Consider the following 21,290-nt stretch of genomic DNA (forward strand, 5'->3'; position numbering starts at 1 on the left):
AGAAGCTTTGTGCTGGGGTGAACCAATTTGATGAAAAGCTTCAGTACTTCATGAAGCTTCATCTGCCCATCACTAGTTAACAATATGTAAGAAGAAAGTATATTCCCCACTATTGAGATTAAGGCCACGCCATGTGTCGCAAAGTAAATAATCGCTCAAATACTGTGTAACTATATTTGTGGGATTGCCAGTTACGCTGAGTTCCAGCTGTACTGAGCCTGTCTTTCTTTATTCAGTCCAAAGTTGAGGTCTCCCCCAACAATAAGTGAGCAATCTAGGTGATCAGAGGGTGCCAAAAAAAATAAAAAATACCAAACTACACACAGAAGAATGAGGGGTCATCAATATTTGGGCGCCCCACACACACACAAAATAAAATGTGTTGTGTCAAGTCAAACATTAACTAAAATTCTACCCACACTCCCCCCAGTCCTGCCTACTCAGAATTTAGCCTGACCTAGCTTCTGGAGCATACCAGGCTCGAGGCCACATTAAAGGCAAATCATCAAGTGCCAAAGGCACCGAAAAGCCTACCCCCAACAGAATTCATCCCCACCCGGGTTTGCTCCAAAAATAACAAAGACAAAACAAAAAACGAGTGTCCAAAGGAAGAGCAAATGCTCAGCTAGACACTCCCCTGTGCTAGCTGGGGAGAGCAGCAGCAGCTAGTCAAACGACCCTCACACAACACACAAACACCTGTTCACACTTGTAATCAATTCAATTCCTTTCATTCATTCCAATCCCAGACGAGCCACCACTTTGTTACGTCCCCACATAAAAGCTAGGCGATGAGGGTGGGGGACAGTAACAGTTTGATCCGGGTGAAATGAAAAGAACGCCAGGCAGAGGTATGTCACACAAAACAAATCTTTATTATAATCAAATACCTCAATCACATAAATGGTAACAACAAAAAGAGACAGCACCGCTGCTTTAATGATAAATCAGACAGGTCAACCCAAAGAGATAGTGACCACTTCAACAAAAGAAAACAACAAGGCTTCAACAGAAAAAGACAGCAACGCTGCTATTAACAATAACCAGGCAGGCTAAACAAAATAATGGAGGCCGCCATTACTTAAGGGAAACCACCGCTCGGTTAAAAACTACTCACAAAGAGCCACGCACGGTGGGGCTGATCACACGCAGCAGGCCGTTTCCATACCTAAACCAGTATCACACACTGACCAGCACAGAGGAAATCCACCGGCAGCCTCTCCCACCCCACCACACTGCTCTTCTCCAGCTTATCACCTCTGAGGGTAATTGGTGGTAACGAGGGCAGATGAGCAGTAGGTGTGTCCTAAAGGAGAAGGCAGGGGCAGAGAGAGACAAGGGGAGGGGCAAGAAAGAAGGAGGAGAGGGAAAAGACAACACCACGCCCACACACTCCCACAGCCTCACAGGATGTAACAATAACTTTTTGTTAAGTATAGATAATTTGAGGATTAGAAATCTACCCTCTGTATCTATAAGTGTTTTAATTACTGTGAAATTAACAGTTTTATGTATTAAAATTGTGAATCCCCTTTGCCTAGAGTTATAGTGGGATGGGGACAGAATGAGAGGTCAAGCTGTAAAATTTCAAGCCAAAGGCTGGCCTGTTCCGCGTCCCAATTCTGTTAATCTATCCTTTTGCCGCTGTACTCATGTTTTTAGGTTGAAAAGAGTCCACCTGTATTGACACACTAAATATGTAATTAATATCATTTTATTACTTTTTTAAGACATTCAGTCTCTAATTTCTCTGCTTTCATGTTGCAACGTCACAAGCTCACAGTTTCCTGCTTCTTCCTTGCTGAAACACACACACAGCCACACACACTCAGCATCCTTTCAGCCTTTAAATCACTGTTAAATTGCAAAGTTCTTTTAAATACCAAAAATACTTATTTTATATTACAAATATATTATTATAATATTATATATATTATATTAGTCATTACAACAAACACAGGGATCCTTGACATACTCAACACAAAATCCTACACAATTTTGACAACTTTAACAAGCGTCCAATGCCAAGGTCTAACCTTTTTCTGACCAATTAACCCGTATCAGTTCCAAACTGTGCCTGGCCCAATTTCTAAACACCCTATTTTAATTTTAAAAGCATCCAACGCCAGAGATCCAACCTTTGCTGCCCAAAAAAGTGCAGATACCGTTCCAAACGTCAAAGTGATCCAATCACTGGCTATTTTAGCCCAAGGCCCCAAATCTTGGCAGGTGCCACCTGGAGTAATTACCCACGCCGGAGGGTCTTTTTACACGTCTGTAAAAAGTGGGAGGTCTCCACCTCGAAGCTTATGCACTTCTTAGAAGTCAAACTTACGTCCTAGGATACTTTATAATAATTTGAAACAAAAACCAAAAGTCCACCAGAACTATTTGACCGATGCAGGTCCAACCTTATGATCAATAGGGACTTAAACCCATAAAAATGACCAATTACCTAATATCCTAAACACACATAACTTCTTTTTCTCTTTTACCATGAAATACCATATCCCTTTTAACTCAGTACTGTCATTCTCCAAGTTTCATTATCATTGCTTCAAAGTTTTACTTTATTCTCAAGACTTTAGTTTTACCACTACTGAGTTAATTTAATAGTTAAGATCAGCAACTCAGCGAACAGATAATTTAGAATTCATCCAATATGCACAGATTTGCTTTTTCTCTGAACAGGTTTGTGCCTACCTTTTTAGACCGGTCTTCTGTTTGCCTCATATCAGATCCAACTTTCGGCCACATTTGTTCTCTCTGTTGCAAGGAGAACCGGGCGGAAACACCAAATATTAACCCCGATTCTTTTGTCGCCGTGATAGAACAGAGAAAACAGACTCATAGTGTGTTAAAACATTTATATTTCTTTTTATTCAATCATCTTCTGGAAGAGAGAGACCCCTGCACAGCCCAAAACGCCAGTTGCAGGATCTCTAATATTTGAAGCTCAACGTGTCTTATATGGTGTTATTTCGGTACTTTGCATGTCACAGTTTCAATACAAAAATTCCTTATATGGTACAAGTTCCTCTTTTCTGTCTGATTTATTAATATGCCTGTGCACTAAAACGTCCTGTGCAGCTTGCAATACTTTCCCCTTTCTGAGGTCTGTTGCCAGGGCAACCTGTCTAAACTTAGTCTCACTCTGTCTGTTCCCCATATTCTGCAAAAACATGCAGTTTCTGGTCGGCCTGTGACCTAGTCAAGTCTGGGCCTCTCATAAAACAATCTAACGAGCAGATACGCATTAAAAAATATCTCTCTATTTCTTAACACACTCCCATTACCATGGCAACCATCTCTTGCCCTCCGGTCAGTCCTGTATGAACAGTGTGCAGTAAAGGATAAAACAAATGTGTGATGGTAATTATGAAGTACAGTGGTCCTTCGCTATAATGTGGTTCACCTTTCGTGGCCTCGCTGTTTCGCAGATTTTTTTTTGTGTGCAATTTTGCATGCTTTTTTTTTTTTACAGCGCATTTTTACAGCGCATTGTCAATCAATCTCGTGCCGTGTCTCCTGTACAGTACAGAATGCGTTCAGCTTGTCAAATTGACATTAACATAAAAATCCCATCCTTTACAGAGGTGGGAACATTGGGTTCTCAACCAATAAACTTGTGCAAATCCACAAAAAGCAGCAAACATCAAAGCAGCAGCAGCACAGGTCAGCTGATCACAGCCTGTACACAAAGAAAATCTACCAGAGCTCACAACAGAAATTATGGCGAGTTGTGATTCTTTTTCACTGAGCCATCGATCTTATAGTTCCCCCATGAGCTAAAATCTCATTTGGCATTTTCAATTAAAATCAAGTGTCTGTTGATTATATTTACCCCACTATCACTCAAGTACAAACAGCACGATAACAGGTGGAGGAAGAAAAAAGTTTATGCTAGACAAACAAATAACTTTTTGCAGTTTTTATTATAGCAATAGATGTGGAACTACACTGTCCTCTTTGCAAGTGGTCCACTTAGCATGTTAGAAGCTAATTTGAAGCAAGTCATTTAAATCTTATCAAAAGTAAAGAAAGAAAAAAAAGGGGGAAAAAACAGAACAAAGTCAGTTCTTCAGGAAATCTTTCACTTTAATTTTCTTTGGATTAAATTGTGTTTGAGTTTTTAAAATTAAGATGTATTTAAACCTGAGATGGTACAAGAATAGCAGTGATTTAAAGGTTGAAAAGGAGAATGATTTCAAAAGATTACAAGCTGTTTTTGAGCGTTGGCTTTGTTTGCTTTGGAACGGTGCAGGTACACTGCGTAAGTGGGTAGAACATCCTTTGACATTTTTATGACAGGTTATTATGACATTTTCATTGTCATAATAACCTGTCAATGATTACTATCTCTTCAACCCACAGACTTATCTTCTAATAGCTCAATTTGGAGCAAAGGTTTTACGTTTTACGTAATGTAAGGAGTCAAATAACTGAGGTACCACTGTTTTAATTTATAAAGTAACAAACAAATATGCAGTATGTGAGATACTAAAAATATTTTACTGAAACAGAATGTGGGAAAAGTATAAAGCAACTTGAATTCTTTCATATGGATGTGCTATTATCCACTGGATAATAACTGGGTAAGTATGTCAAACACAGTTCAGTTTGAAATAATCAATTTAAGTTCTTACTGATCACATTGATATCTGTTATCATTTATCAGACCTGGACTCTTCTTCGTCATCATCATTAGGCAGATAGTGGAGATGAGGACACGTACTGTTTCCCGTCAGGTATCACTCAAAAAACTGATCGAAGCTCTGAGGAGTCTCAAGGTCTGCAGTGTTTTGCTGAAGTGATAGTTTTGAGAGTTGTTTTATATAAATGTATAAACAATTTGTTTTCATTGGCTGTATATAAAAGCTAGATGTTGTCACCATAAAGTGACCCATTTGAAGCTTTAAGCTGCCACTATGTGTATTGTTTGCATTCAGGAGTGTTCATGTTTCAAAAAGCTGTGTGCTAAGTTATCAACAATTTGATTGATATATGATGATAGTGCTATGTAACTGACTAAGAAGAAAATCTGAATTTTCATATGAACTTGTTACAAATACAAAGCTTCTAATCCTTGAATGCCTTTCCTTAACAATAAAACTTCAATAGAACTCTGCTTTTCGGCAACAAAGTTATCTTTTATTTCATACAATTAAACACAAAAATTATGAGCAAATAATTTTTTAACCACTTAAAGAACTTTGTCATACTATATCTCAAAACCAGCTCTTTCTTCAGGCTGGCTTGAGCGTCTATACAGCTCTGACCTTTCCCTTCTTGTCCATCAGTCCTGGAAACATTAGAGCCTGAGACAGATGTGATCTGAAGAGCTGTGGATGAGTGTATGCACCCCTGTGAACTCCAGCCATGGCATCTTCATGCGAGTTTATAGAATATTGATTCAGATGCCCGTCCAACTCATAGATAGAAGTGATGATCTGCTGAGCTCATATGGTGCCTTTTGAGGGAAGATTTTTGGGATATTATATGTAACCAGCAGATCAGTCTGGACAGAATAAAACTGCAAAATAATGGGATGCTGCAGAGATTTCTCACTGACTTGACTTTGTAAAAGATGCAAGACATTGCTGTTTCTTATTTCAAAACTCTGAAGAGAGTACTGGCCAGAAACGACGGCTATTCAGATTTAATTTAAGTCAGGTCAGATTTCTCACTGACCTGACTTTGGATAAGACACGAGGCACACATCTTTTATTTCAAAATTCTGAAAGAGTCTATGTGCTCGGGAGTTGTGTGACTGGCCAGGAAGTTGAAGTTATTATACCTGCACAGACGATCACTGATCAACTCGATCTTAGTTGTGAATCACACAAACAGATAAGGGGAAGAGACACAGTTTGTATTGTTCTTCACCCCATGTGAATGAATGAATGTGAATGTACATTCTTTTAGAGGTACTATAGTTAATGTTAAACTAAAGTGTTAAGCATTTATGTTTTACTTTTACTAGAAAATGTGTTCGTTTGACCTATGCTGTGCCCCGACTACTGCATTATAATGCTGCTGCTGGAAGATTGGCTTGACGATAGAAGGCTGTTCTCATTTAAAACCACAAATGGAGTGACATTAAAAGACTCTCAAAACCTGACATACCTGTGTTTGAAACATGAAATTTTATTCCAGACAGCTATATAAAGATGAATAATGTGGAGTTTAGTCCATCTTTGGATCAGTTTACTTGAATAAGAAGAGTTTCTCACAGATAAATCCAAATGTTACTCTTGGATCACGGATCAGAGCGTTGTTGTGTGAAAATCAAATTTACATTTTGCAGCCCTGATGTTGAGAAAATCTTCAGTAATGTTCAGAAAAAGAAGTCCCATTAAAGAAATAAGATTGTTATTTTTAATAGACTATTAGCTTACACTAACATGTGTTAACAAGCTGTATTTCACTTATTAATTAAATGATATTCAGTGGATGCCATTTACAGGTCTGAGGTTTGATTCTGTATAGGATTAAACAAAGGAAGAATGTCATGCTGAACCACACTTTAACCAAAATAACACTGCAATTGCACCATTTCTTTTTGTAATGTTTTGTTTGTTACCAAAGTAGGATCCTTTCCTTTTAATTCTTCTACACAAATGAATAAGATACTTCTGTCTTGGCTGCTGACTCATGGGAAGAGAAATCACTTGTAGGTTAATCAAAGGTCAGACTTTCTTCATGGCAAAAGTACATTTATTTCAAGAATTTTCTTCTATTTGAAGGTCAGGGCATACTGTCAAAAGTGATGTGATTAAAAAAAATCAATAGTTAATGACTATTCAGAAATTATGAGAATCCAAAGTGCCGTGTACTGGTTTCAGACATGTCAGATATGTTGACTGATTTACATTTTACTGTTGATTCCTGGAATCATGATCTACGTAACATGAATCAATCTTGGGTAAACAAACATTAATCATTTGTTGTTTTTTTGAAAATTAAAATAGCAGAAAAACACATTTTAAGGCTTTCCAATGAATGAAATCAATGCTTTTAAAACTCCTGGGAGACCCTGAAGAGCTGCTCTGCTTATTCCCAGATGAACTTTAAAGGCAAATCACCAAGTTTCTCCTGAAGGACTTGATCCACTCTTTCACTCTGTGCAACAGTCAGTGTGTTCTTCCAGTCTCCAATCTGACCTGTAATGAAGACAAAAACACAACACCTGATACCCTGATATCACATTTTTCTGCACAGCAGCTGCAGGTCTGTTATGTTACCTTTGCGCAAGAATTTTCCACTGAACTGCTCTGGTGGAATGTGCTCATAGTTTGCTTTCGAGTCCTTCTTCATGTTCTCAAACTTAGCTTTTTCCACAACTTGACTGATGGTGGCTTCAGTCAGGTTTTTCCCTAAGAAGTTGCAGATCTTCTTCACTGATCCTTTCAGGTCCTGAAAGAAAAGCAGGAAGGCAAGAGAAAAAGAACCTTAAACTCAGCCAGATATTTTGTTTGAGTTTTTTAATGAACAACAAAAGTTTGAAGAAACATCTTACCAAAATCATTTCCTCGTAGGTCAGGAAGAGGATGTTGTACTGGTCTCTGTTTAAATACCACTCCCTGACATGGTCAAACCAGGATGACCCATAAACTGTATATTGGCATAATGCATCCAGTTATTTGGCGTTCTCATTTAATTGAGTTTACACACACACACACACGCACACACACACACAAAATGGTGCCTGTGCTAACATACTAGCACAGCACCACAAAGTCACTAAAGTGGTACCACTGTTGTCTCACACTGAAACCTTCAGGTCAAGTCTTTCAAACATGTAGAGCTGCGAGATGAATCACATGACAGAAAAGACAAAACATTTAGAGATATAGATTTCTTTAAACATTGATTGATCGCCGTTTTTGTCTGCGACTCTTGGTGCCATTGCGTGCCTTGGACCCGGTGGATTCCTGGTTGATTCCTGTTGTTGGGTCTTTCAAAAATGGTCCTGCATTTCTGTACTTTTAGGTGACAGAAGGAGACATGTGGCCTGGTCAAAACACAGAGAGATGCACTCTAAAAGATCTTTAAACATAGTAAACATACCTTGTGTGCCACAGACTGCTCCCAAACACGAGGGGACAAGTAATACCTCTAAAACACTTAAGTTGGCTTTATTAAACATTAGATCTCTAGCTGGGAAAACATTTTTAATTAATGATTTAATCACTGAGCACAGCCTTGATTTTATGTTTTTAACTGAAACTTGGTTGGACCAAAGTAACAGTGGAGCTGTTCTCATCGAGACGACCCCTCCTAACTACAGTTTTATCAGTGAGGTCAGGGCGAGCAGGAGAGGAGGAGGGGTTGCTGTCTTATTTAATGAATCATTTCAATGTAAGCAGCTATCTCCTGGAAGTTTTCAGTCTTTTGAATATGTGGCTTTACAGCTGAAGGCCCCATCCAAAGTTGTGTTTCTTAATGTTTACAGGCCTCCCAAATACTGCACAGACTTTTTTAATGACCTCAGTGAACTGCTGTCTGTGATCTGTGTTGATTTTGACTGTGTAATTATTGTTGGGGATTTTAACATTCATGTGGACAACCCTCAGGACAAAGGGACTAAAGACCTGAGTAACACTCTGGGCAACTTTGGGCTGACTCAGCATGTAACAGAGGCCACACATAATAGAGGACACACTCTTGACCTACTGATCTCCAAAGGCCTGAGCATTTCAAAGGTTACTGTGTCTGATGTGGGCCTGTCTGATCATTACTGTGTTTTCTTTGAAAGTAAAATCTCAGCCCACACAAATATATCAACAACAGTGATCACAAAACGGTGTATAACTGAACACAGTAGTGCAATTTTTAACCAGGTCTTCCCATTAACACCTGACCTGCCCAGAGGGTCAGTCAATGAGCTCGTCAATAGCTTCAATGCTAACATGTTAAATGTAATGGACACTATTGCTCCCATTAAGGTGAAGGTTATCTCTGGAAGGAAAAAGTCTCCATGGAGAAACTCCACACTGGTGAAAAAAGAAAAAAGAGAGTGTAGGAAAGCTGAGCGCAGATGGAGAAAAACAAACCTCCAGGTTCATTATGACATTTATAAAGAGAAACTTCACAATTATAATTTACAACTGAGGAATGCAAGGAGGTCCTACTTCTCTGACATCATCACTAAAAACAGCCATAATGCTCGGGTCTTATTTTCTACAGTTGACAGGCTAACAAACCCTCCTGTGTCAGTGGCAGCTGAACTTCATTCGACCATGGCCTGCAATGACTTTGCCAAATTCTTCACTGAAAAAATCCAAAAAATTAGACAAGCAATTGGTACATCAACAGCAGATCCAGGATATGTACTGTGTCCACCAAAAAACTGTTTAAACACCATGAAACAGTTTCAACCTATTAACAGCAAAGACCTGGAGGACATCTTAGGTAAACTGAACTCCTCCTCCTGCTGTTTAGATGTCCTGCCAACAAGTTTTTTCAAAAAGGTCTCAAAGACTTTAGAGTCAGACCTGTTACAGATCGTCAACTTTTCTTTATTATCAGGTGTGTTTCCAGAATCACTAAAAACTGCTGTAATCAAACCTATACTGAAAAAGGACAATCTTGACAAGACACAAATGAACAACTACAGGCCAATCTCAAATCTCCCGTTTTTAAGTAAGATCATTGAAAAAGCAGTTTCTCAACAGCTCAGTTACTTCTTAAAACAGAATAATTGCTACGATGCCTTCCAGTCAGGTTTTAGACAGAACCACAGCACTGAAACCGCTCTGACCAAAGTGTTTAATGACATATGTCTGAATACAGACAGTGGAAAAATGTCAGTCCTAGTTTTACTGGATCTCAGTGCAGCATTTGATACAGTTGACCACAACATATTACTCAAACGACTGGAGAACTGGACAGGTCTTTCAGGAACTGTACTAAACTGGTTCAAAACATACGTAGAAAACAGGAAATACTTTGTATCAATAGGTAACTTCACATCTGAGCAGACAAGTATCACATGTGGAGTTCCCCAAGGTTCCATCTTGGGACCCCTTCTGTTTAACATCTACATGCTCCCACTGGCACAGATTATAAACAACAACAAAATAAACTATCACAGCTATGCAGATGACACACAAATATATATCACAATGTCACCAGGAGACCGAGGCCCTGTACAGGCTCTTGGTAAATGCATTGAGGAAATCAATGACTGGTTGTGCCACAATTTTCTCCAGCTAAACAAAAACAAAACTGAGGTAATAGTCTTTGGCGCCAAAGAAAAACGATTACAGGTCACCAGAGAACTTCAATCTATACATCTAAAAATCACAAACCAGGCGAGAAATTTGGGTGTAGTGATGGATGCAGACCTAAACTTAGAAAAACACATTAAGACAATAACAAAGTCAGCTTACTATCACCTCAAGAATATATCAAGGATAAAAGATCTGATGTCTCAACAGGACCTGGAAAAACTAGTCCATGCATTCATCTTTAGTAGGCTTGATTACTGTAACAGCATCTTTACAGGTCTACCTAAAAAATCAGTCAGACAACTACAGCTCATTCAGAACTCTGCTGCTCGAGTCCTCACTAAGACCAAAAAAGTGGACCACATCAGTCCAGCTCTGAGGTCCTTACACTGGCTGCCAGAGGATAGACTTTAAAGTTCTGATGCTGGCCTATAAAGCTCTGAATGGTTTAGGACCAAAATACATCAATGACCTCCTGACCCAGTATGAACCATCCAGATCCCTCAGGTCATCTGGATCCGGTCTTTTATCAGTGCCCAGAGTCAGAACCAGACACGGAGAAGCTGCATTCAGCTTTTATGCTCCTTATATCTGGAACAAACTCCCAGAAAGCCTCAGATCAGCTGAAACACTCAGTTTATTTAAATCCAGGTTGAAGACTCACCTGTTCTCAGCTGCATTTGAATAAAGCACCAAATCCACACTTTAAGCTTAAATTTCAAAACTTACATTTAACTACTGATTTTATCTACTGTTCTGATTTTATCTGTTTTGATTTTATATACTGTTTTGTTTGTTTGTTTGTTTGTTTGTTAATTAGTTAGTTAGTTTATTTGCTTGTTTTAATCAATTTTAAATCATGCTTTTTATTTGTTCTTGTTTCTAATGTCTCTGTAAAGCACTTTGAATCACCTTGTTGTTGAATTGTGCTATACAAATAAACTTGCCTTGCCTTGCCTTGCCTTGCCTTGCAAATTTCTTTCCTCTACGACATTTACACTGGCACGGAGTTGACAAGAAAAACCTTCGACCGGTGGATCTGCTTGCTAATGCGTTGGAAGTTTTGGACCCAGTTCCTCTCAGGCTGGGTGTAATAAATACCAGGTCGGTGGCAAATAAGACCTTCATATTGAAGGATTTTTTTTCTTTCTCGTGTTCTGGATTTGCTCTTCCTGACTGAAACCTGGATTTCTCCCGGTGAGTTGAGCGGTTTCATTGAACTAGTACCTGCTGACTGTACCTTTTTTAATGTTCCGAGAGCTGCTGGCTTGCTGCTGTTTTTAAGGCTCACTTGGACTTGAAGCAGCTTTTCCCTTCGTCTCACTACACCAGTTTTGAACTCTGTTTATGTAAACTGGGCCACTCGCATTCGTTGTTATGTGCGATTGTTTATCGCCCCCCGAAATATAACAAGGTCTTCTTATCCGAGTTCTCAGAGTTTCTTGCTGACTGTGCCTCACGGTATGACCAGATCCTCCTGCTTGGTGATTTTAACATACACTTTTGCTGTCTGGGGAAGCCTCTGGCCAAGGACTTCCTTGCCTTAGTGAACTCTTTTAATTTTGTCCCATCTGTTAGTGGTGCCACTCAAGAACGTGGTCACCAGTGTTGGTCAAGTTACTTGAAAAAAGTAATCAGTAACTAATTACTGATTACTTCCCCAAAAAGTAATCCTGTTACTTTACTGATTACTTGTATTCAAAAGTAATTAATTACTTAGTTACTTTTTAAAAAACACGATTTACAATCTGAATAGGTGATAAAGCGATAGATCTTTCAGACCAAATTTTACTTTTTCTGCATAATCCATCATACAAAATGTAATCAATGGAAAAGTCTCTTTTTTTAAAACTTGTTTTAACAGTTTTAATCTTTTAACTTTATGCATCAAGCAACAATTAAATTATATGCAGCATTCACTGACTGGAAGAAATTAGTTTAACATTTAAACCTATTTTCTGCACATTCCAGCACATAAAATAAAATATTTTTTGTGTTTACACTCACTCTTTCAAATAGATGCAAGTAAAACACAGCAGAAAATAAATAAAATCAAAGACTCAGCGGTCCTGTTGCTCTATTTTCACTTGTAAAGCAGGAGTGGGGTAGGCGGAGGTTTGCCCTGGTGCAGGTGTGCTGCAGCGGTCAGTGGAAGAATCCGCGAGTTTCTATGTGAATTTCCCATTACGTCGTTGCGCACTCGGTGCTTGTTTAGGGGTTTTTTTTCGCTGTAAAAAGAAGTTTTCTTCCCACGCACAATGGACGCTAATGTTTTTGTCACTTTTTATGGAAGTAGTCAGTACTTCCACGCTTTAAACGCTGCACGCTCATACTCTCTCCTGCACTCGATATATGATCCATTGTTGATCTGCATACAGCTGTTGTCACGAACGTCGCACTCGCTTGCATCATTGTCATGAGACATTCTCGCAAAACGATCACGGTTTTAGTAACGCAGTGTTCCTACGGGAAAGTAACGGTAATCTAATTACCTTTTTTGCAATAGTAATCCCTTACTTTACTCGTTACTTGAAAAAAGTAATCAGATTACAGTAACACGTAACGCGTTACTACCCATCTCTGGTGGTCACACACTGGACTTAGTTTTATCTCATGGTTTATCTGTTTGCAATGTACGTGTTGAAGATGCAGTTTTCTCTGATCATATGCCTATCTTATTTGATATTGCTCCTGCTAATGCTTTTGCAAATCAGGCTCCATGTTATCGTGCCTTTGGCTCTGATTCTGCTGAGCGGTTTTCTATACTGTTTGAAAAATTAATGTCTTATGCCCCTGACTTGCCCACTGCAGATGACCTACTTTTGTATTTTGACTTTGCTTGTAAATCTGTGCTTGATGTTGTTGCCCCTTTGAGACTAAGAAAATGTAAATCTAAGACTAGTTCATGGTTAACAGATCGTACCCGAGCTATTAGAAGACAATGTAGGAAATGTGAAAGACAGTGGAAAAAAGATAGATTGCATGTCTCCCTGGAAGCCCTAAAGATTAGTTGGAAAACTTATCAGAGGGCAGTTAAGGCCGATAAACACTCCTACTTTTCTCAACTTATTTTGGCCAACTCTCATAACCCTCGTGTTTTATACAATACTAGAAATTCTGTACTTAACTTGGAGGGTTATGACCTGTTGCCGTCCTCTGAGGCTATGTGCAATAAGTTTATTACCTGTTTTGTGGACAAGATTGCTAGCCTGAGGCCTCTGATCCCACCTATTGTTGATCCGGCCATGCATGCTCCTTGCTCAAGCCTATTCTCTGCTTTTGCACCGATTTCTCTGCGTGATTTAGAGGAGTTGGTGCTACATGCTAAGCCTTGTGGCTCCCCGAACAATGTTGTTACTCCCTGCTTTCTCCAAAAAGTATTTCCCCTCTGCTTTTGGGTGTGCCCCAGGGATCTATCCTTGGGCCATTATTTTTCTCGCTGTATTTACTCCCCCTTGGTGCGATTTTTCGTAAACACGGAGTGTCATTTCATTTGTATGCCGATGACTGTCAGCTTTATTTACCTTTTAGTCATTTGGATACCTCCCCATGTCAATCACTGCTTGACTGTCTCAGCGATATAAAATTATGGATGGCAAATAATTTTTTGAATTTTAATGGTCGCAAAACGGAAGCAATTTTATATGGCCCACATCGCTCCAGATTCTCCAGATGTTGATTTTGGTGATTTGACCTCTCATCTGAAAAGTTCAATCACTAATCTTGGTGTTAAACTTGATTCTGTGCTTACTTTTGAAGGTCATGTAAATGGGGTGGTAAAATCAGCTTTTTATCACTTCAGACGCCTGTCGAAGGTTAAGCCTTTCCTTTCCAAACCCAATTTGGAAACTCTTATTCATGCTTTTATCACCTCATGTCTGGACTATTGTAATTCCCTTTTAATAGGGGTCAGGTCGGGCACCTTGTCACGCCTGCAGTTAGTGCAAAATGCGGCGGCACGATTTTTAACCGGTAGTAGGAAATTCGATCACATCACTCCGGTTCTCGCTTCCTTGCATTGGCTTCCCATTGAATTTAGGGTTCGTTTTAAAGTCCTTTTATTGGTTTTTAAATCTTTAAATGGTCTGGCTCCTGTCTACTTATCTGACTTGCTGAAGCCACATGTTCCTCCTCGCTCGCTCCGTTCAGCTGAGCAGCTGTTGCTGTCGGTCCCTAAGTTGCGGCTGAAATACAGAGGAGACCGAGCATTTTCAATTGCGGCTCCGATGCTCTGGAATAACCTTCCCCTCCAAATTAGATAAGCGTCATCAGGAAAGAGACATTTCATCTTTAAGTCCAGATTGAAAACCTATTTTTATTCCCTGGCTTTTAACTCTGTAGGAAACTGACACCTTCTTATTTATTTTATTGTATGTAATGATTTTATGGTATGTTTAATTTGGTAGTTGTTTTGATCTGTGTTGTTCAGCATTTTGGTCTGCCTGGTGTGTTCTTAAAGTGTTATACAAATAAACAATGATGATGATGATGATGATGATAATAAACAGTTTTATTTGTTTCTGTCTGCTGTCTATGGTGCATGGCCCATGGTCATGATAATCTATCAATAATTCTTCCTCGACGATTCTCAAATATTTATGTGAATAAAGGTATGACAGGATTAGAGGATGAGAGTGTGGGGAGTGAGTTGGAGGGTGGGGTGGGCTGCTTTTAACCATGTAAAGCACTTTGTGCTACATTTTTTTTTGTATGAAAAGTGCTTTATAAATAAAGATTGATTGATTGATTGATTGATTGATTGATTGATTGATTGATTGATTAGCGAATCAATTCAGTTCTATTTGTATAGTCACCTAAAGGCAAATGTTATTGCCATTTGAATGAAAAATAACCTTAGAGATCAAATGTGTCTACAAACAACTGAAAATGCAGTTAAGCCAAACAAGCCAAATAATTAGAATTTTTAACGCAAAATCTGTTACTAAAAGTAACTAATGAAGAAACAGTACATGTCAATTTATTAACATATGTCAACATGTTACTTCGTATATTTTTATACATACATATACACATACATGTATACGTGTAAATATATATATACATATATACATATATATATATATATATATACAGTGGGGCAAAAAAGTATTTAGTCAGCCACCGATTGTGCAAGTTCCCCCACTTAAAATGATGACAGAGGTCAGTAATTTGCACCAGATGTACACTTCAACTGTGAGAGACAGAATGTGAAAAAAAAAATCCATGAATCCACATGGTAGGATTTGTAATTTTGGGTGTTGGGTGTTGATGTCATTAGACCACACCCCTTCTCATTACAGAGATGCACATCACCTAATATGCTTAATCGGTAGTAGGCTTTCGAGCCTATACAGCTTGGAGTAAGACAACATGCATGAAGAGGATGATGTGGACAAAATACTCATTTGCCTAATAATTCTGCACTCCCTGTATATATATATGTATTTATTTATTTATTTATTAGGGATGCAACGATCCACAAAATTCATGGTTCGGTTCGATACTTTGGTGTCACGGTTCGATATTTTTTCGATACATTTTTAATTTGTCATTTATTCAAATTATAAATATATATTTTAACTGAAAAGTACAGTTTTTAAATTTAACCCTAACCCTTGTGCGTGTTTTTTATTTTGACAGCGAATGCGCACCTGCGGACCACTTATGTGCAGCCCTGGTTATTTAGCTCGTCATATCGCAGCCACAGAAATGATTTTGATTTCCAAGCCACCCTCATAAAAGTTCTCTAGATCCACCCCTGGCCATGGGACAGTTTGACAGTATCTTTTGTGTGGTTTTAGACTTGGACGAGTTTCTAAAACACTAGATCAACAAAAACATCAGAACATACACTCTTTTGCCCATTAATCATGCCTACTTATGGGGCACCGTTTGTAAAGTGACGCATTTCGGGCAATTTGTCCAAAGTTTGTTGATTGCGTTAAAAATTTTAATTGCGTTAATCGTGATCGTTGACAGCCTTAGTTTGTTGGCGTGTTCGCCCAGGGCACCAAACAGGCTAGGACCACCCCTGCTGACATGCAACAATATTTTATTGAAATCAACAACCGGTCCTAGATATTGTACAATGTACTTTTTCCAGAATGTATATAAAAGATGCAGAAATGACTTTACATTATATGCCTGGTTAGGAATAATTAAATGGCCTATTTACTCCAACAGGTTTCTAAAGTCTGCAAGATCTGGTCACCTTGTAGTGCACAGTTAAGGAACTAAGAATGATATATATATATATATATATATATATATATATATATATATATATATATATATATATATTAGGGGTGCAACGATACACAAAATTCACGGTTCGATATTTTTTCGATACAAAAAATGTTCATGCCTTTTTAATTTGTCATTTATTAAAATTATAAATATATATTTTAACTCAAAAGTACAGTTTTTAAATTTAACCCTAACCCTTGTGCGTGTTTTTTATTTTGACAGCGAATGCGCACCTGCGGACCACTTATGTGCACCCCTGGTTATTTAGCTCATCATATCGCAGCCACAGAAATTATTTTGTCCATGAAACCATAAAGCTGCACTTTCTTTTTGCCTTATAGTCTGATTTGTCATAACTTCTCCGTTTTGTGGTAAGCTTTTATTTGGCTGTCACTTCTTCACCCTGACCTGTCTTATCCTGCTGCTTTTACACACACACTCACATAAGCTCAGCGATTCTCTGCGCGATCAACCTCTCATATGTTTAAGCTGCGGGAGATTTCACTTGTCATGTTTGCATAGTAAGCTAACGATTAATAAGACGATGTCAGAGGAATTGGTGCACAAATTATCATCACTCACAGATCAGTGCTGTCGCTCTCTATACACAGTTCGCACGATTGCAAAGTGAAAGCAAAAAAACAAGCGCAAATTCAAACGCGATTTCAATATGTCACATATTGACAGTGGCTCACCGATGCCAATGACATCATTACCCAGCTACATTTCTGAAAGAATGCAAAAGCATTGACATATATTTTTCCTTCCTACAATAGCCCGACGGGCAGGGCAGAGAAAGATTTTGGTAGCCCGACTGGAAAAATCGCTAGCCCCGGGACGTCGGGCTAGCGATTTTGCAAGCCCTGTATCTGATTGAGTAATCACTCATCTTTGGAAAAGAGAGTTTATTACAGAGAAATGTCTCTTTCCAAAATAAAAGCTATACTATCCGCTTCTCAGCAGCATATTAAACACATGAGGTCCCCATAAGGAGAATCATGTGCTAACGGCTGTCTAAATGACTCGGCTAAAGTTAGTAGCATGCTTGCTTGTTTTTGTCTGCTTCCACTTGTCTTTGCACTAGGATGATGTCGGCGTAAATGTGCAGTCATATTTGTTGTGTTCCCACTAGAGCTTTCAGGTTAATCTCGTTGAAATGACCTTAACGCCACAACACGGCAAATCTCCGTTAACGAGCTACCCCTGATAGTCCCGTGCATGGGGCTAGACGGCCAACACGTTAACGAGCTAACTGCGCTAACACACTAGTTCCCACCCATGTAGTTGAGCATTGCATGGCACATCCAACATACTGTTTTACTTTAGTCCATGACGCGCTTACCTTCAGGGTCATACGTCACATGAAAACCAAAATAATTCCAAACACCAGATCTGAAGGGTGGGGGAGGTCTATGTTGCAAGGAGAGCTTAACTTCTGTCTTGCTAGCTTGCCCTGCACTATTCCTTCTGACGATGCTGTCTGTGTTGAGCGCTCAGTGGATCTGCGCTCGACAGTACATATATATATATATATATATATATATATATATATATATATATATATATATATATATATATATATATACACACACAAATTAAAATATTACTATATATATATATATATATATATAGTAATATTTTAATTTGTGTTTATATATATATATATATATATATATATATATATATATATATATATTTTAATTTGTGTTTATATATATATATATATATATATATATATATATATATATATATATATATTGTACATACATACATACATATACACAAGTTAAAATATTACTTTATAGTAATCAGTAATTGATATACCATTATGGGGATTAAAGGTGAGGAAACTTACCGTTTCCTGTTATGTACCACTCAAAAAACTGGTCAAAACTCTCGGGAGTCTCCAGGTCTGCTAGAGCACTGCTGAAGTGATAAAAAGACACCATGTTGTCCTTTGGATTCCTCATCAAATACACGATCTGAAATATATTTAAAAAAAAATTTGAATATTAAAAGTCTGTCACTTAAATGTAATAATTCACAAAAAAAAACTAAATTGAAATCTTAAATCTTAATAAACATTTTTTTAAAAATGTAATAATTCACTATTTAATGTCATTAGTTTAAAAGAAAAGCAATTTAAAATTTAATGTTACAATTTGATTTCAGATAATATTTTTATAAATTCATTTTAAAGTCTGTATTTGAGCTTCCGTGAAGCCGAATGCTGACAACCTTCTAGCAGTTTTCTTGCCACCCGACATACGGTCCGCTACGTTGCTCAAGCAAGTTGGCACTTGGGATGCTAGTGTCACGGCTGGAGCAGCAGTTGTGTGGTGGAATGAATGAGGACCCAAGATGCAGATAGAAGTGGAGATGCAAGTGGAGATTTATTTACAGAGAGAAAACCAAGGTGAGGGCAGAACAGAACATAAACCTAAACTGGGAAAACTAACACAAAGGGAGGACATGAGGCGAGGGGAAGAGAGACACGGAAAAAACACCAAAAGAATGCAGAGTAACGCAGAAGCTTCACAGAGAAACACAGAGGACACGACGAGGAGCACAGGCAGACACATACTATAAATACACACACCAGGTAATCAGGAAATGGCACACAGGAGGGGACACAGCTGGAACTAATGGGCATAACGAGACACAGACGTACAAAGTAGAACAGGAAACACACAGACTGCTTTACAACACAAAACTCGGGGACCCGAGCAGAGCACAGAGGGAGACACAGGTTGGGATAATAAACATGACAACCAAACCCAAAGAACTAATACAAAATCAGAATAAACTAGAAAAAATTATAATAATAAACTCAAAGCGCTGGGTCACCGACCCAGAACCATGACAGCTAGATTCTCTTCCTCTATCTATCTCCTCTATCTGAAATCAAACAGAATCATTAAAAATAAAACAAATGCTAGTGCTAGCTTTTTGGACCTGGGACCATGTGTTTGTGTAGAAGTGTATGATTAAAAATGACCCTCATATTCCTCGATTTATGACCCCAGAGGATCATTGTTTTAATTCTTGCAGAACATAAAACAACATTTGTTTTGAAGATCAACCACTCTATTTTCATTTGCTAGGATTTCCTGGTTTCTAAAAGCTACCAGTAGTCAAAGTGCAAGCCTCAAAAACTGAACTTCAGTGACCAATAGGTAACATCACAAAAAATTAAATTAATCTTCACAAGTACAAATTTAATTTGCTTTATTTTTGCAACAATAAGTAATCAAATGCTTTTAACTTTCTCAAACTTTAAGACTGTCTCTTTCTTCAATAAGATTTCAACTTCTATAAAGTACTGACTTTTGGCTTCTTCTCCTTCACTCCTGGAGGCATGATGTGTACAGGGAGATGCGAGGCGAAGAGCCGTGGAGAGGGAAGAAGAGCGTATTCAGCTGTCTTGTACTCCAGCCACGGCATCCTCTCAATGTTGGTTGAATATTTAGTCTGATAGCTATGCATTTCGTGGATGGAAATCATGATCTGCTGAACCCATACAGTACCTGATGTGGGGAAAGACATTAGAGGTGATCAGTGGATCAGTCTGGCCAGCACAAAACAGCAAATACCAACAATGTGTGAAATTTTTCACCAACCTGACTTTGGATAAGTGACAAGGAAGACATCGCTGTCTTTTATTTCAAAGCTTTCAAGGGAGTCTAGGTACTCTGGAGTTGTAAGACTGGTCACAAAGTTGAAGTTCTTATGCCTGAACAGACGGTCACTGATCCCCTCCATACTAGTTCTAAATAAGACAGATATAAAAAAGAAATAGGGATGTAAAATCTGTGAATTGCTACCTTATCATGGTGGAGAGGTTTATGTGTCCCAGGGATCCCAGGGCCTATATTGTTGGGGGGCGTTTTGCCCCATGGTAGGGTCTCGCATGGCAAATTGATGCTGGGTGCAAGCCCAGACAAAGAGCAATTCAAAAACCTGTTTGAATGTGACTCTGAAATGAAGAAATGCAGTAAAATGTGTTACACTCAACACAAGCAGCACAGAAGAAAATGTTGATCCAATCAACAAATTTATTCTTGTGAATGATGGACACTGAAAATGGTATTTGGATGGTTTTACAGTTGTTCAATATGGGAATAGTCTGGAGAAATAGAATTTCTCTCTCACACATCTCATGAAGGACTTCATGTCACCAATGAAACCAACTCTACTTGAAATAGAATATTTAGCTATGGCACAGACAAAACTCATAAGATTAAGTCAGCAAAAAGTACTATGAGGAAGAAATCATAGACCTGAAAAAAAATGTAACTGGTAAGAAAATCATTCAACAATCCTGCCAAAGAATTCTCATATTGCTGACCTGATCTTATAGCATATTCACCAAAAAGTCTTCACACATCCTCAGCCTTCCAGGCAAGAAGATTCCCAAAAAGTTGATTCTGTTCATCTGGATGTAGCATTTTCACATTTACATAATGACTGAAGCTTCAGTCATTATGTAAATGTACTGTTTAAAATAGGGCTGCTCGATTATGGCAAAAATGATAATCACGATTATTTTCACTGAAATTGAGATCTCGATTATTTGACGATATTTATTTAACCCTTTAAGACCTACCATAGAACCAAGTCCGCCAGAGCTTATATATATATATTTTTTTTACATGTTGTAGTGCCAATTGTGGGAGCATTTCAAGTTGCTATACATCAATACAACTGTTATAGCCCATATTTTAATAATCTGTATGCATTAAGTCCATAGTAATTACATTAATTGCAAAAAAGTGCAATAAACTACAAAAAAATTGAAAATAGTTTTTGTTT

The 21,290-nt window shown here is 38.3% G+C and overlaps 1 protein-coding gene across 1 annotated transcript in view; it reads right to left on the reverse strand.

Annotated features, from left to right (window-relative positions):
* LOC113020274 (amine sulfotransferase-like) overlaps positions 1-20,247 on the reverse strand; it is a 31,530-nt gene extending 11,283 nt beyond the window's left edge. The window contains exons 1-6 of the mRNA XM_026164084.1: positions 20,099-20,247; positions 19,806-20,005; positions 18,334-18,460; positions 7,520-7,614; positions 7,245-7,416; positions 7,036-7,163 (exon numbers count right to left, since the gene is read on the reverse strand). Of these exons, the coding sequence (XP_026019869.1) occupies positions 7,054-7,163; positions 7,245-7,416; positions 7,520-7,614; positions 18,334-18,460; positions 19,806-20,005; positions 20,099-20,240 (846 nt within the window). The 5' untranslated portion in view covers positions 20,241-20,247 and the 3' untranslated portion in view covers positions 7,036-7,053. The remainder of the gene's footprint in view (positions 1-7,035; positions 7,164-7,244; positions 7,417-7,519; positions 7,615-18,333; positions 18,461-19,805; positions 20,006-20,098) is intronic.
* Between the last annotated feature and the right edge of the window lie 1,043 nt (positions 20,248-21,290).

This window comes from Astatotilapia calliptera, chromosome 4, assembly GCF_900246225.1.
Source record: "Astatotilapia calliptera chromosome 4, fAstCal1.2, whole genome shotgun sequence".
NCBI classification, from domain to species: Eukaryota; Metazoa; Chordata; class Actinopteri; order Cichliformes; family Cichlidae; genus Astatotilapia; species Astatotilapia calliptera.